Source organism: Dasypus novemcinctus, chromosome 15 (genome assembly GCF_030445035.2).
Source record: "Dasypus novemcinctus isolate mDasNov1 chromosome 15, mDasNov1.1.hap2, whole genome shotgun sequence".
In the NCBI taxonomy this organism is placed as follows: Eukaryota; Metazoa; Chordata; class Mammalia; order Cingulata; family Dasypodidae; genus Dasypus; species Dasypus novemcinctus.
The window spans coordinates 17,515,234-17,532,355 of record NC_080687.1 but is presented as its reverse complement, the minus strand read 5'-3'; the positions used below and the strand labels follow the sequence as shown (position 1 = coordinate 17,532,355).

At 37.1% G+C, this 17,122-nt stretch overlaps 1 protein-coding gene across 4 annotated transcripts in view; it reads left to right on the top strand.

The window, feature by feature from the left end:
- IFT88 (intraflagellar transport 88) overlaps nucleotides 1-17,122 on the top strand; it is a 150,690-nt gene that overhangs the window by 47,521 nt on the left and 86,047 nt on the right. For all 4 annotated transcript variants that reach the window (XM_058276342.2, XM_058276343.1, XM_058276341.1 and 1 more), the window contains 3 exons: nucleotides 508-578; nucleotides 8,420-8,506; nucleotides 12,967-13,066. In XM_058276342.2, coding sequence (XP_058132325.1) covers nucleotides 508-578; nucleotides 8,420-8,506; nucleotides 12,967-13,066 — 258 coding nt within the window. The remainder of the gene's footprint in view (nucleotides 1-507; nucleotides 579-8,419; nucleotides 8,507-12,966; nucleotides 13,067-17,122) is intronic.

The following is a 17,122-nucleotide window of genomic DNA, read 5'->3' as shown; positions in this document are numbered from 1 at the left end:
GAACTAATTATAACAATTCATTTTATAGGGTTGTTGTGAGGATTAAATGAGTTAATGCATGTGAAGTATTTAAAATTGTACCTGGAACATAGTGATGGGTAAATGTTAGCTGTTACATATTACTTTCATAATAAGAAAAAAAGCAGTATATGCTGTGGGGAAAAAAATCTGGGAATAGAGATACTAAGCAATTGATGATCATTAAAGCATTTGTATTTGTTCATAATGTCACAAATTTTAATAACAACCACATCTTCTGTGTATTTAGCCCTATTCTTTCCAGCCTTTCCCTTTTATCAGCTGCTCAGATTCTGTGTTAGTTCAATGGAAAATGGGATAGGTAATCAGAAATAAGAAAAAAAATTGTTCTATTTTACATAGGAAAAATTTAGAAATATTAACTGACCTTCCTTTTTATACAACTAGTTAGTGGTAAGGTTGATTAGAAATGCAAGTTCTTGGTGCTCACTTCTATATTACTCATTTTTTTCCTAATTATTTTCTCAGGATGATCCACATACTAATTTAGTGATTGAAGCTATAAAAAATGATCATCTAAGACAAATGGAACGTGATAGGTAATGTTTTGGGCATTTAATAATTTAAATGAAAACAATAATGTAGTTTTGATGTTTATAAAACTATCAGATATGCATTTGGCAATCTAATATGAAACTTGTCATATTCAATATATTTTTTTCAATGTATTTTTTGACTAGTGCTATTGTTTTTCCATTTTTGTATTTTACTGGATTTTCCTTTCTTCTTCAAAATAAATTAGTCCTCATGCTGATTTGCCCAATTACTCTTACTCAGTTATTCCTCTTTTCTTTTTTTTTTAAAGATTTTTTTAAAAATTTATTTCTCTCCCCTTTCCCCTCCTGCCCCAGTTGTTTCTTCTCTGTGTTCATTCACTGCATGTCTTGTCCACTTCTGTTGTCAGCAGCATGGGAACCTGTGTCTCTTTTTGTTGTGTCATCTTGCTGTGTCAACTCTCCATGTGTGCGACGCCATTCCTGGGCAGGCTAAAGTTTTTTTTCACGCTGGGCGGCTCTCCTTACCAGGTGCACCCCTTGTGCATGGGGCTCCCCTTTGCGGGGACACACCTGCGTGGCACAGCACTCCTTGTGCGCATCAGCACTGTGCGTGAGCCAGCTCCACATGGGTCAAGGAGGCCCAGGGTTTGAACCGCGAACCTCCCATGTGGTAGACGGATGCCCTATCCATTGGGCCAAGTCTGCTTCCCTCCTTTTTTTAAAATTCAATTATTCTTGCTGTTTTTCTATAACTCATCTTTCCTCTTCATTTGGTGCCCTATTGGAATTTTGTTTATATATACCTTTGTTTTAAAAAGTTATATCTTTATGTATTTTGTCCTGCTTTCCCAATTAAATTTCAATTCCCAGAAACAAAATTATTTTTACTTATTTAATTTCTTCTATCCAAATGGTACCTGGTCACTGCCAAGTATGGTTTGAAAGTTTAAATATTTATGGAATACCCAACATGTGCATTAGAAATAAATCATAAGATAGAAGGCCCTTAATCTTTAGGATTAGGTTAATATTCAAAATAAAACAGATTTAAGCTTTCAGGAAGGAGGACTAGATACGTTTCCCTTTTTCTCTCAGTAAACACAACTACAAACCCTGGACATTTTTATATAAAGCAAACAGAAGAAGAAAGGTGAGAGAAGAAGGCAGACCGGCTAGTAACCTTGGGACCCATGGTGACAAGTTTCCTTCCAATATCCCAGACTTGGAGCTAAAGAAGCTGATAACCAGTAAATGCCAATAGGAACAGACCAAAAAAAGCCCCAATAAAAGTCTGTTTTCTCTAGCTTCGAGGATCAGAAAATTTTTAGACAATAACTGCTCTATTCTTACCAGACACCACAGAAAAAAAAACTATGGCTCCATCCCCACCTTGGCTAGCCAAGGCCAAATGAGGAACTTCCACCCTTGTGAGGCTATAATGAGGCACTTCAATACCCCTACCAGTGTTGTGTCAGAGAAAGCCAAGTAGAGAGCTTGGACTTTAATTCCCAAAGGCTGGTAACAAGTCCTTGTTCCTCCTTAATTCCTGTGGTACCAGTGGAGAACATATGGGATATCTGGATTTCTACCCCATCCAGTAGTAACAATATGTCCCACCCCCTGTTCCTTGGGAGTGGTGTCAGAGTAGACCTAGTGAAGAGTCAGGACTTCCACCACCAGCCAGATGGTAACAAAGCCACTGTCACTGTATATCAGTGGAAACCACATGAGAAGCAGGAACTTTCTCCTCTACCCACCAGAAGGTAGAAGCCCCCCCCCCCCCCCCACCTTGGATTTCAGAGGAGGAAGAGTGGAAAATCTGGACTTCTACTTCCACTGGCAGTAATGGAACCCCTACCTCCAAGGTGCAGCCTCCCCACCTTCCCTGCTGAGTGGTATCAAAGAAAGCCAGCTAAAACAGAAGATTTAAATAAGATCCAGAGTCTCATAACATAATACAGAAATGTTTAAATTTCAGTCAACATTAACTTATCATACCAAGAACCAGAAAGATCTCAACCTGAATGAAAAACAATAACAATAATCAATAGATGCCAAAACTGAGATGACAGAAATGTTACAATCGTTGAACAAAGATTATAAAGCAATCATGATGAAGAAATGCTTTGACAAGCAATTAATATAATTGAAACAAGTGAAAAAAAAATAGAAAACTTCAGAAAAGAAATAGTGTTTTAGCAGAAAAATAGAGGATATAGAGAAAAACCAAATGGAAGCTTTAGAAATTGAGAGTATTATTGAAATAAAAAGTTCAGTGGATGGGCTCAACAGTAGAATGGAGGGAACAGAGGAAAGATTCAGTGACATAGAAGACAGAACAGTGTTAATTACCCAATCTCAACAACAGAGAGAAAAATAGACTGTGGGAAGGGGGAATAATAGAGCCTCATGGACTTGTGAAACTATAACAAAGAATCTAACACTTGTGTCATCAGAGACTGGGGAGGAGAAGAGAAAGAGAGTGGGGCTGGAAAAGTACTTGAGGATGTAATTGACTGAAAACTCCCCAAATTTGGCAAGAGATATAAGCCTACTTACATCTTGCTACACTAAGCAAGATATTCCCAAGCTTGATAAATCCAAGGCAGGGAAGCGGACTTGGCCCAGTGGTTAGGGCGTCCGTCTACCACATGGGAGGTCCCCAGTTCAAATAGAAAAAGTGTACACTCTGAACAAGTGGAATTTATCCTAGGAATGAAAGATTGGTTCAGCATGAGAAAACAAATTAGTGTAATACAACATAACAATAGAATAAAGAAAAGCAACCACATAATTATCTCAATAGAGGTAAAAAAAAAAATTTGGTGGGGGGAACTTCTGGGGAAGATGGCAAAATAGGGAGCTCCAGGACTCAGTACTTCCACCAAAACAACTATATAACAGCTAGGAACTGTCTGAAACAACTATTTTGAAATGACAGAGGCCAGAAGAACACTGTACAGCATCCATGGAAGAGCAAGAGGAAGAAGCCGATAAATTATGATATAGAACTGTAAATTGCTTCCTCCTTGTGCAGCTACCAGCAACCATACCTTACTCTTGCTGCAGACCACAGTGGGGTCCAGTTCCTAGCAGCTGCTGGTGACACCAAGGTCATAAAAATCAATCATCTTTGGGAAACAGATGTGGCTCAAATAGTTGATTTCCCATCTGCTATATAGGAGGTCCAGGGTTCGATGCCCAGGGCCTCCTGGTGAGGGCAAGCTGGCCTGCATGGTGAGCTGGGTCATGCAGCATGCCGGCCCACATGGGAATGCCACCCCTTGCGGGAGTGCTGCCCCACAGAAGAATGCTGCCCTGTGCAGGAGTGCCGGCCAACAGGGAGAGCTAGCCCGGCAAGAGGACACAATAGAGGAGAGAAAATAAGAAGACATAGCAGAACAGGGAGCTGAGGTGGCACAAGAGAGTAATCACCTCTCTCCCACTCCAGAAGGTCTGAGGATTGGTTCCTGGAGCCATCTAATGAGAGTACAAGCAGACACAGAAGAACATACAGTGACTGGACACAGAGAGCAGACAATGGGGGGAGGGGTAGAGAAGTAAATAAATAAATCTTTTTTAAAAAAGTTTATGGTGATTAAAAAAAAAGTCATCTTCCCCAAGACAAGGGTGGGCACTACCAATCACTGATCATGGCTTTTGATTAGGGAACTCAGATTGCTGGATCCCAGCTCTGAGGGCAGCTGTTGTTTCAACCCATCTAAGACGAAGGTGGCTGGAGCCTTTGTTTCAACCCTGCCCAGCACTGGGGTGTAGGTGGTAGAAATTTAAAGACTTAGACAGTGCTTCCTTGTGACTGTGGGGGACATTTAGCTGAAGGGCTGCATTTGCTGGGCAAACCAAGACAGCTTAGCTGCAGGAAGCTGTTGGTACTCCTCTTGATTCACTCTCTGGGGCACTTTGGCGTTTATCTGTATCCCCTTCCTGGGTCCCTGGCCCTGTTTAGACGGGGAAAGACTGACTTGGGAAAGTTCTCCCCGGGGTGACCCTTCTCCCAGAATTTGCCCTCTGGGTAAAAGGAGCATGAGACAGTGAAAGGAGTATAAAAATTAGAGGCAGAAAGTCTGGGAGATATGACTGCTGACTTCAAATACCCAGGAGAGGAAGGTCAGTCTCCTAAGAAACAGAGGAGACAAACTACTGTAAATGGTCAAACTCCTAAACAACTAACAAACAAAAGCCCAGGAAAAGACAGAGGCCCAGAAAGAGAGGGAAAACCCTGCACAATGCATTTACCTTGAGCAGACCTTCCTAATAGTAGGGCTGCAGGTCAAGAAAATCTCTCTTATTTCCAGCTGGTTACAAAACCAAGGAACAGACATCCCAGGGAATAAATCTGAGAGTTAACATTTTAAGATATTAAAATGTACAGTATGCAATAAAAGATTACAGGGCAAAGAAACAGGAAATGATGGTCCATCCAAATGAAGAATATAAAAATACAGAAAACATCATTGAAGAAGATGAGAATGTGGACATACCAAACAAAGCCTTTTAAAAAATGATCTTAAAATTCTCAAGGAGATGAAGGAAGGTACAGAGAGAGAACGAAGGATATCAGGAAAACAATGAACAAACAATATTAGAATTTAAGAGATAACTAAAACCATCTTGAAAAAAAGAAAGATGAATTTGGAGGACTCATATTTCCCAAACTTAAAGCTTATTACAAAGCCACAGTAATCAAAACAGCATGATACTGAAACAAGGACAGACTTATACACCAAAGAAATGGAATTGAGAGCTCAGAAATCAACCCTTTCATTTAAGGCCAACTGATTTTTGACAAGGTGGACTAGTCAATTGGGAAACAATAGTCTCTTCAACAAATGATGCTGGGATAATAGTCTCCATTTGCGAAATAACGAGGACCCCTACATCGCACCATACACAAAAATCAACTCAAAATGGATCAAAGACCTTAATATAAGAGCTAGAACTATCAAACTTCCAGAAGAATACATAAGGAAGCATCTTCAGGACCCTGTGTTAGGCAATGGTTTCTTAGATTTTATACCCAAGGCACAGACAGAAGAGAAAATAAGAGAAATGGAACCTTACCAAAATGAAAAATTTTTGTACCTCAGAGGACTTTGTTCAGAAAGTAAAATGACAACCTACACAGTGGGAGAAAATATTTGAAAACAACGTTTCTGGTACAGGATTAACAACCAGAATATAGGGGCAGCAGACTTGGCCCAGTGGTTAGGGCATCCGTCTACCACATGGGAGGTCCGCAGTTCAAACCCCGGGCTTCCTTGACCCATGTGGAGCAGGCCCATGCACAGTGCTGATGCGTGCAAGGAGTGCCCTGCCACTCAGGGGTGTCCCCTGCGTAGGGGAGCCCCACGCGCAAGGAGTGCCTCCCATAAGGAGAGCCGCCCAGTGTGAAGGAAAGCGCAGCCTGCCTAAGAATGGCACCACTCACACAGAGAAATGACACAAGATGACGCAGCAAAAAGAAACACAGATTCCCGTGCCGCTGACGACAACAGAAGCGGACAAAGAAGACACAGCAAATAGACACAGAGAACAGACAACTGGGGTGGGGGGGAAAGGGAGAGAAATAAATAAATAAATCTTTTAAAAAAACCAAACAGAATATATAAACAAATCATTCAAGTTAATGACAAAAGACAACCCAATTTAAAAATGAGCAAAAGATTGAACAGATATCTCTCAAAAGAAGATATACGAATGGGCAGAAAGCCCATGAAAGGTGCTCAAAATCATTAGCTATCAGGGAAATACAAATCAAAACCACAGTGAGATACCATTTCCCACCCATTAGAATGTCTGCTATTAAAAAATGGAAAGTAACAAGTGTTGGAGAGAATACAGAGAATTTAGACTTACCTCCAAAAGCAAATCCACACAAGGAAAAATTGATAAATTGACTTCATCAAAATTTAAAACTTGTTTTGCTCTAACAAATGCTCTGTTAAGATGATGAGAAAACAACAGGATGGGAGAACAAACTTGCAAACTACATCCAAAAGGACTATTATATAGAATATATAAAGAATTATCAAAACTCAACAGTAAAAAAGCACCCCAATTACACAATGGGCAAAAGATATCTAAAGAAGGAAGCACTTAATTGAAGAGGATATATAGATGACAAGCACATGAAAAGATATTCAACATTGTTAGCTTTTAGGGAAATGCAATTGAAAACCATGATGAAATATCACTACTCATTTAGCAGAATAGCTAAAAAGTGACTGGCATCACCAAATGTTGGCAGGGAAGGGGAGAAAGGAGATCAGTCATACTTTGCTTGTGGAAAATATAAAATGTTACAGCCACTCTGGAAAAAGTTTCTAAAAAAGTAAACATGCAACTTCTGTATCATCCAACAGTTGCCCTGCTAAGCACTTACCCCAGGGAAATCAAGACTTTGGTTCTCAGAAAAACCTATACGTGAACATATATAGCAGCTTTATTTTTAATATCAAAAAATTGGAAACACCCCAGAGATCTTTCAGCAGATGAATGTTAAACTGTTATACATCTATAGCAGAAATACATTTAAGAAAAAAAAAAAGGAACAAACTATTGATACACTCAGCTTGGATGAATGTCCGGAGAATTATGCTTAGTGAAAATAAGCCAATTCCAAAAAGTTATATACTGTTTGATACCATTCTTACATCACTGTTAAAAATCACAAAATTATAGATCTGTAGCTGTCAGGGGTTAAGGAGGCAGTAGGGGGCAAGAGGGAAAGTGAGTGTGGCTATATGAGTGCAACATGAGGGATACATGTTCTGTATTTTTATTTTATTAATGTCATATCTTGTTTATGATATTGCACTGTAATTTTGAAAGATGTTGCTATTAGGGGTCTTGGTAAAGGATACACAGCTTCTCCCTGTATCATTTCTTACAAATGCATGTAAATCTATAATTATCTCAAAAAAAGTTTAATTACTAACAAAGAGAGCTATTAAAGAATGTTGTGACTTGGATAGTCTCTCCGTGTTAAGACAGCATATTAGTGTGAAAAGCAGGTTATAGTTATGTACAAGAATAATTAGTATATAGTAGTATTTATCACAAATTATTTCTTTAATTTCTTTAATTTTTTTACTCTTTACTCTTTATGTACCTTCTGCTACAATCTTGTGTCCCTTCAGTGTAACTTTCATATTTCAGTTTGTCAGAAGGTGTCATAGAGCAGAGAAAATGAGAAATGGACGTTGATGATCCAGAAGGCAGTAATGGCTTCCTAATCATATTTCCTAGTCATGGTTTCTTTTTGTTTTCTTTTAAACGATTGCTTTTTTAAGATTTATTTATTTATTTACTTTTTACATTTGTTTCTCTCCCCTTCCTTACCCTCCCCCCGAGTTGTCTGTTCTCTATGTCCATTTGCTGTGTGTTCTTCTGTGTCTGCTTATATTCTTGTCAGTGGCACCGGGAATCTGTGTCTCTTTTTGTTGTGTCATCTTGCTGCGTCAGCTCTCCATATGTGCAGTGCCACTCCTGGGCAGGCTGCACTTTTCTCACGCTGGGTGGCTGTCCTTACATGGCGCACTCCTTGCTCCCCTACGTGGGGGACACCCCTGCATGGTATGGCTATCCTTGCACGCATCAGCCAGCTCATCAAATGGGTCAGGAGGCCCTGGGTTTGAACCCTGGATCTCCCATGTGGTAGGCGGATGCTCTGTTGAGCCAAATCCCCTTCCCTCTAGTCATGGTTTTTAACTTGACTTAGAAACAGATTTCTAGTATAGCTCTTCATCAGTTAATTGGCTTTTATGTGTTATCTTTGATTGATAATGTTTACACTTAGAGTTTAAGAAACAAACTATTGTTTTACCATGCTTCTAAATGTAACTTTTTTTTGTTTGATGTAGGAAAGCTATGGCAGAAAAATACATCATGACAGCTGCAAAACTCATTGCTCCTGTAATTGAAACATCTTTTGCTGTAGGTTATGACTGGTAAGTAAGAGATTCAGTATACTTGGATATGGTGTTTTTCTTTTCATAATACCTATTGTTAGTAATCTAAAATTAATATTGTTATTAGAAAAGTGAATAAAATGATTATAAATATTGATTAGGGCTTATCAGGTAGGTAATACTGTGTATTAGATTAATACAGGCCATTCTAAAAATTCTAGTAAGACATTTTTCTTATTGTTCATGTCCATTTGCTAAACTAAGTTCTTAGGGCAAGTGTGTTATCATTTGCTAGGTAATTATATATTAACTAGGTAGGCATCCATTTCCCTGGATGGAACCAGGGATTTCAGGTAACATGGAAAGCCCAGTGCAAATTTAATTTTTAGTAATGCTGAAGAAAGACTTTTGTGTACTCATGAAACTTTCTTAAACAGTTTTTTCAGAAATTGAAATATGTTTATGTGAGTTACAAATACATGTGTGTGTGTATATATGTATGGATGGTATATGTTTATATGCATGTGAGTATGCATATAGATACACATTAAAAACTATGGAAATATCTATATATGTATTTTTATTTTTTTATTAGAGGAAAATTCATGCATAACATACAGAGTTCCCATATCCTACCCTATTATTAATATTAGTTGGTGCATTTGCTACAATTGATGAAAGAACATTTTTATAATTGTTCTGTTAACTATGTGAATTACTCTCAGGCTCACTGTTAATGTGGTACAGTTCTGTGGATTTAAAAAACATATATTCTAGTAATATACATGCAACCTAAAATTTCCTCATTTAACAACATTCAAATATATATTTTAGTGCTGTTACTTAAATTCACAAAGTTGTGCTACCATCCCAACCATCCATTACCAAAACTTTTCCATCATCCCATATAGAAAGTCTATACAATTAAAGCATTAACTTCCCGTTTCCTACCCTCACCCCAGCCATGGTAACCTATATTCTAATTTCTGGTTGTATAAATTTGCTTATTCTAATCCTTTCATGTAAGTGAGATCATACAGTATTTATCTTTTTTATCAGGCTTATTTTACTCAACATGATGTCTTCAAGGTTCATGCATTTATGACATGTATCCAAACTTCATTTTTATGGCTGAATAATATTCCATTGTGTGTGTATACCACATTTTGTTTATCCATTCACTAGTTGATAGACATTTGTGTTGCTTCCATCTTTTGGCAGTTGTGAATACTGTCACTAAGAGCATCTTTTGTTTATATATATATAGAAGTGGGGTTGCTGGGTCATACAGTAATTCTATATTTAGCTTCCTGAGTAACTAATTGTCTTCCACAGCAGCTGCACCATTTTACATTTCCACCAGCAAGGAACAGAAAATTTTATAATTTTCTGTTTTTTAATAGTAGCCATTCTAGTGGGTGTGAAGTGATATCTCATAATGGTTTTGATTTACAATTCCCTAATAGTTGGTGATGTTGAGCATCTATTCATGTGCTTTTTAGCTATTTGTATATCCTCTTTGGAGAAATGTCTATTCAAACCTTTTGCCTATTTTTTAATTGGGTTGTTTGTATTTTGTTGTTGTATTGTAGGATTTCTTTATATATTCTGGACGTTAAACTCTTCAGATACATGGTTTCCAAATATTTTCTCCCACTGTGTAGGTTGTTGTTTTACTTTCATAATAATGTCCTTTAAGGCACAAAAGTTTAATTTTGAGGAGGTCCCATTTATCTTTTTTTTTCTTTCATTGCTTGTGCTTTGGGTATAAAGTTCAAGAAACTATTGCCTAACACAGGGTCCTGAAGATGCTTCCTTTTGTTTTCTTCTAGGAATTTCATAAATTTAGCTCATATTTAGATTTTTAATCCTTTTTAAGTTGGTTTTTTTATATGGTGTGAGATAGGGGTCTACCTTCATTATTTTGCATATGGACATTCACTTTTCCCAGCACCATGTATAAAGGAGACTGTTCTTTCCCAATTGAGTGGACTTACACCCTTGTAAAAAATCAGTTGACCATAAATGTGAAGGATGATTTCTGAACTCTCAGTTTGATTCCATTAGTTTATATGTCTGTCCTTGTGTCAGTACCATGCTGTTTTGATTACTGTGGCTTTGTAGTAAGTTTTAAGATTGGACAGTATGAATCTTCCAAGTTCCTTCTTCTCTTTTCAAGATGTTTATAGCTATTCGGGGCCCCTTACTTTTCCATATAATTAGATAATTGACTTTACATTTCTTCAAATAAAGCCATTAGAATTTGATTAGGATTGAGTTGAATCTGTAAATCGCTTTAGGTAGAATTGACCTCTTGACATTTTGTCTTCCAACCCATGGACACGGAATGTCCTTCTATTTATTTAGGTTGTCTTTGAGTTCTTTTAGCAGTGTTTTGCAGTTTATGTGTGTGTGTATGTATATATTTAAATGTAAGACATTGCTATTTAGAGTCAACATCAGAACTTCTGATTGGTGTTTAAAAATACTTTATGTTTATAAAAGTATTTCTGATGAAAAATCACCACTTAATCTAACTGAGGCTCCCTTGTATATGACATGTCAATTCTCTCTTGGAACTTTCAGAATTCTCTTTATCTTTGGCATTTGATAATTTGATTATAATATGCCACAGCATGGCTTTATTTGAATTTATCCTGATTGAAGTTCATTCAGCATCTTGCATGGTTTTTTTTTTTCACATGCTTCACTAAATTTGGGAAATTTCAGCCATTACTTCTTTGAAGATTCTCTCTGCTCCTTTCTCTTTCTTATCCTTCTGGAACTTCCACAATGCTTATGTTCATTCCGTTGATAATGTCTCACAGATTCCTTAGGATGTGTTTACTTTTCTTCTTTCTTTTTTCTGTCTTCAGACTGGATGATTTCAATTTTCATCTTCAAGTTCACTAATTCTTTTTTCTGCAAGTTCCAATCTGCTGTTGACCCCCCAAGGGAATTTTTTATTTCTATTGCTTTGGCCTTCAGCTTTGTTTAGTTCCTTTTCACAATTTCCATCTCTCTATGGTTATTCTTTGTGTTCATCTGTTGTTTTCCTGATTTTCTTATGTTCTTTATTCATGTTTTCCTTTAGCTCTTTGTACCTATTTAGAACCTTTTTTTTTTTTAAGTCTTTGTCTGCTATGTCCCAGGTCTGATCCTCCTCACTGATGATTTCTAATGCTTTCCTCTAATCTTCTCCTTTGCCTCAGCTATCACTTCTCATTTCTTTGTATGCTTTTAAATCTTTTGTTGAAACCTAGATATTTTGATACTTTAATTTGTTGTCTTTGGAATTTAGACTCTGAGGCATCTGTTCCTAAGATTGTACCCAGCTAGTGTTATGTCAGAGCTTTCCTTGAATGTCAGGTGATAACAAGGGGAAAAAAAGGAAGGAAAACACCTTTCCTAGTCCTTCAAGACTGACCTGTGCGAGTGCTCTCCTCAGAGCTTATCCATACAGTGCATTTAGAGAATAGCTTCAGGCCTCCCTGATCCTTTCTGTGCAATCTTGTCTTCCGCATGCAATGTGGCCTTAGCAATTTTCCCATTTACACAGAAACAAATGTCCCCCAGTCCTAAGAAATAGTTTCCTCATGATCCCAGGCATTTCACTGTATGTCCTATAGCCAGCATTGCGTTGCCCTCTGCAACTGCTTGACTGTTTTCCCACAGTATTCTATAGGAGGGCTTGGTGAACTGCCTTCTGCATACAGGACAAATTCTGGAACGGCTAGTCCCTCAGGCCATCACAGACATCATGGGCCAAACGTATATGCCCCCAGTATATGCATGAGGGTTACTTTGCTACCGCCGGAACCAAGTCCAGGGATTGGCACTGGAAGTGAGGTCCTACTCCTAGCTGGTGAGGAATGAGGAATGGGCCAGCCAGAGGGCATGGGTCCATATAAAGACATGTACATGAACGATCATAGCAACTTTATTTGTAATAGGAAACCTGGAAATAACTCCAATATCTATCAACAAGTGAATGGATGAATAAACTGTGGTATATTCATATAGCAGAATACATACTACATAACAATAAAAAGTAATGAAGTCCTGATAACAACAACAAAAAAAAATCCTTCCTCTTTTAAGTAGCCTTTTTCTTGATTCATCACTTGCCTGTTGCTGCAGTCCTTTCATTGTTTTCTGAAGCTTTGAAACAATTTTACTGTTACAAAATGAAATTGTTTTAAAGAAGTCAGTTAAAAACTGAGAAAACAGATTTTAATCCAATTTTTATTGAAAATCCCATAAATTATTAGAAGTGACATTGGTATAATGAAAAATTGGATAATAGAATTAGTTTAGAACTGAAGAATTCAGTGAATGAATGCCTCTATAGGAGGAATTCAAGTGGTTAGCTGTATATAGCACTAGGGGCGTTGCATTTTAACAAATCTTTGAAAAGTCATTATTTAAGAAAACCAGCAAAAATGTAGTATACTAAAACAAAGCAACCGTTTTGTTTTTGTTTTTTTTTTACATTATAGGTGTGTTGAAGTCGTGAAAGCGTCTCAATATGTTGAGCTAGCAAATGATCTGGAAATAAATAAAGCAATTACATACTTGAGACAAAAGGATTTTAACCAAGTAAGTTTTTAAAACATTTTTTAGATGGAATTTCATGTCAGTTGGTCAAAGCAATAAAATCAGGAAACTCCTTTCTAGAATAATGTTATCTTTGAAATAACATGAAGTTGAGTAACATTTTTAGTTCTATCTTACTAAATTAATTTTCACTAATATAGTATTATTATTTTTATCTCTGTCCTGTTTCTTAAAATGTGAATAATTTCCATTTGAAGTATGGTTGCTAAATTATAAAACCATATTCTTTTCAAGAGTAACTTTACTGTAGAGGTATCCAAACTGTTCCTTGAAGCCCAAGGATTCCCCAGGGTCAGGTACTATGTATAGGGAGCATGGCAAGGAGGCCTGGCTACATCCCTGATTCTTCTATCCCACCCATGTCACCGAGCATCTTTCCTCATGTCAGTGTATATATTTGGTTTATCATTCACATTGCCTTGGGAATAAAGGGGTCTCATTGCAAACCCTAAGGGATATCTCTCTAGTAGCACTGCTTCCATGCTAACCGAGGTGGAAGTGGATGTGTACTTTCCCCTTCACTAGTCTCCTCCAGTGGCCCTCCCTATATAACCTTAGGCATAGTGAGACAAGATCAGAAGGCTTCGACACATTGCAAAGTAAGAGAGAATGACAAGAAAATACACATGGATGAAACTGATATACTGGTATACTGGTTTATAAAACTAACAGTGGGTACCATATGTGCCCACAGCTAGAAAACTTAGGTTCTTCAGGTTTAGACCCAAAGAAAGCCACAAAGTCTCCCCTACATCCTTTTCTAAGCCTGTATTTTCAGTTTTTCCTCCTAGTTAAAGACCTTCCTCTTGTCCAGGATATGACAAAAATAACTCCTTTTAAGAAGAACGGACAAGAATACCATCTACTCAAAGAATATGAGAGTAGAATAAAGCAACCCAGCATTTATGTCATAATTATATGATAATTAGTGTAGTACAGTGGGGTGGTTCCAGTACACATATGAATGCTTAATACACTTTCTTGGCATTTACAAAGCAATAAATCACCTTTCAGAGTATCTTAATATTTGCTCTGTCATTTGATCTTCATACCCTTTGTCATTAAAAATGTCAGTGATAACTCTAATAACTGCTGTAATGCTTGTTCAAGGTAAATTGATTTTTATTACCTTGTTCAAATTGTCTATAGACCAAACCAAATAATTTTTTTGTTTGTATGAGAAATACTTTATGCAGTGTAAAGAAAACTATGTGTGCCAATTTTCTCTTGACATTTTATTTTTAAATTGTCCTTTTAAATATATTTGACAATTAATTACCATAGTTTGTTTTCAAACTTGTGATCATTAAGGAATAATCTAATTTTTTCATATTGAACCTCCTTTAAACAAGTCTTTTGTCTTCTGCTTTTCTAGTTGTTCTCATTCAAAATATTATATCTTTTCCATTTGTATTTTTAAGTTTTTAATATCTGCTTACCACTGTTTTAAAATGCCATCTCTATTTTCTTTTCAATATTGCTGCTTTCATTTTGTGTTTCTTTTGTTTGTATATTCTAAGTATGAAGAGGTAGGTATAATCAAATCTTAGTTTGGAAGGAATATTATCAGGTTGGGGATTGGGTTGACTATTTGTTAAAGACTATTTATTTAAAGTTCAAGGTAAAATATTCTTAGTTAACTCTAAATACTTTTATTTAGACGCTAAAATTTGGTTCTTTCTGGTAAAGATGTCATTTGTAGTCATCTTTGTGGTAGAGACAACTCTGCAGTTGTCCTGGGTGGTGCTGCAGGGACAGTTACCGGACATTGTATGTGCTCCCATGGCCAACTGGGTGGAATGTGGAAGAGTGAGGGCTATGATGTGGACCATTGACCATGAGGTGCAGCGGTGCTCAGAGATGTATTCACCAAATGCAATGAATGTCTCATGATGATGGAGGAGATTGTTGTTATGGGGGGAGGAGTGGGGTGAGGGGGGTGGGGGGTATATGGGGACCTCATATGTTTTTAATGTAATATTAAAAAAATTAAGGGCAGCAGACTTGGCCCAGTGGTTAGGGCATCCGTCTACCACTTGGGAGGTCCGCGGTTCAAACCCCGGGCCTCCTTGACCTGTGTGGAGCTGGCCCATACGCAGTGCTGATGCATGCAAAGAGTGCGCTGCCACTCAGGGGTGTCCCCTGAGTAGGGAAGCCCCATGCGCAAGGAGTGCACCCCATAAGGAGAGCCGCCCAGTGTGAAAGGAAGTGCAGCCTGCCCAGGAATGGCGCCACACACACGGAGAACTGACACAACAAGATGACACAACAAAAAGAAACACAGATTCCCATGCTGCTGACAACAACAGAAGCGGATGAAGAAGCAGCAAATAGACACAGAGAACAGACAACCGGGGTGGGGGAGGAAGGGGAAATAAATAAATAAATAAATCTTTTAAAAAAAAATTAAGACAAAAAAAAAAAAGAATCTGCTCAAATCTTGGTTGATCTTCAAATCAACCAAGGATTAGATTTGTGTGGCTGTTTGTAAGTAAAGTCATTTGTCCAGAAAGGACTTTGTGTTCTGGAAAAATCAGGCCTGACGTGAATCACCTGGTAAAAGCAATATGATTCTGCTCTCTTTGATAGTTTTGGAGAGTGGTTTCCACTAATTATACAAGCACTACAAGTAAAGCAAATTATGTTTTTAAAAATGTTTTCCATTATATTGGGGCGGAAACTATGGTCCATGGGCCAAAACAGGTTGTTACTTGTTTTTGTAAATAAAATTTTATGGGGGAAAAAAAAAAAGCAGAAGGTAAAGGAAATGAGGGGCCAGTGCTGGCCTTAGGGACACATTTGGCAGAGAAGCCAGTAACCAGATGGCATCAGCCAGAGAAGAAAACCAAAACAGAGAATGTATCTATTTTCATAATACTGTTTTTGGGGGAAAAAACCCAGCAACTAACAATGTTTATTTTCATTGTTTGTTTTGCCATTAAAATTTAATTTAATCGTGACATTTAGTGCACTTTTGTCAGTTTCATTTGTAAATTCATTTATGATGTCTAAGTTTTAAAACAAATATTGGATATATATACATGGAACATGTGGAGAACAATTATGAAATGGTCTATTTCAAAAACAAAAATTTGAACAAGAGAAGAGTTTCTTTTATTAAAAGAGTTGTTTATATAGCATTTGTAGAATAGTTTATAGTTTAGAAACTTAAAGGATAAAATACTTTTTAAATTCTATCATGTTTTTTAAAGAATATTTTTAATTTCTGAATACTTTTCTTAATTCTCTTAAGTATTTCTTTATTATTGTTGTGTTTTGTATTTTGCATTTTGGATATTATAAATAGTGGAGAATAGCTTTCTTTCCCTCTATACTTTCCCTCAGGGAGTTTAAAAGTATTTGTTACTGAGCAAAAGTGGGACGGTCTCTGCCTGATAAGCTTGAATGACCAATTCCTGAGATAATAGGGTTTCAAAAGGAGAAAGAGTTTAATGCTTAGCAGCAAAGCAAGCAGATCAGATGGTCTAGTGGTCTTAATTCTGCCTCCCCAAACTGCAGTTATGATAGTCTTATAGTAGCAAAAAGACAGGAAGATTTATGCTGAGTCTAGTGGCTTGAAATAAAGTTAGAGATGATCTATTTATTTAATATGTGCAGATTGATTACATGCCTAGTCATGGAATGTATGTAAGAAAAATGTCAGCCTTAATATGATGATGAGCATAGTTTTTAGTATTATAATGAGGTAAGTATAGGTCTTTTATAGGTTAAGGTTTGAATTGCTACACATGTCAGGTAGGCCAATTTTGGTTAGATGTATCTTCATCTAGTGAGATAGTTTAGGAGTTGGTGTGGGTTAGTTTCTTCTTTAATAAAATTAGGAGGACTAGCTGTTGATCATCAGATTTCAAAATTGTGAAACAGGATGGAGGGGATACAAACAGGAGCCAGTCACAAGGGTTTTACAATCACAAGATAAAGGTGATATAGTTTTATAACCATTATCAAAGATAAAAGCATGTGGGTTCCAGTCTAATGAATTTCTGTAATTTCAGGTGTTTACTTTTGGCTATCCTA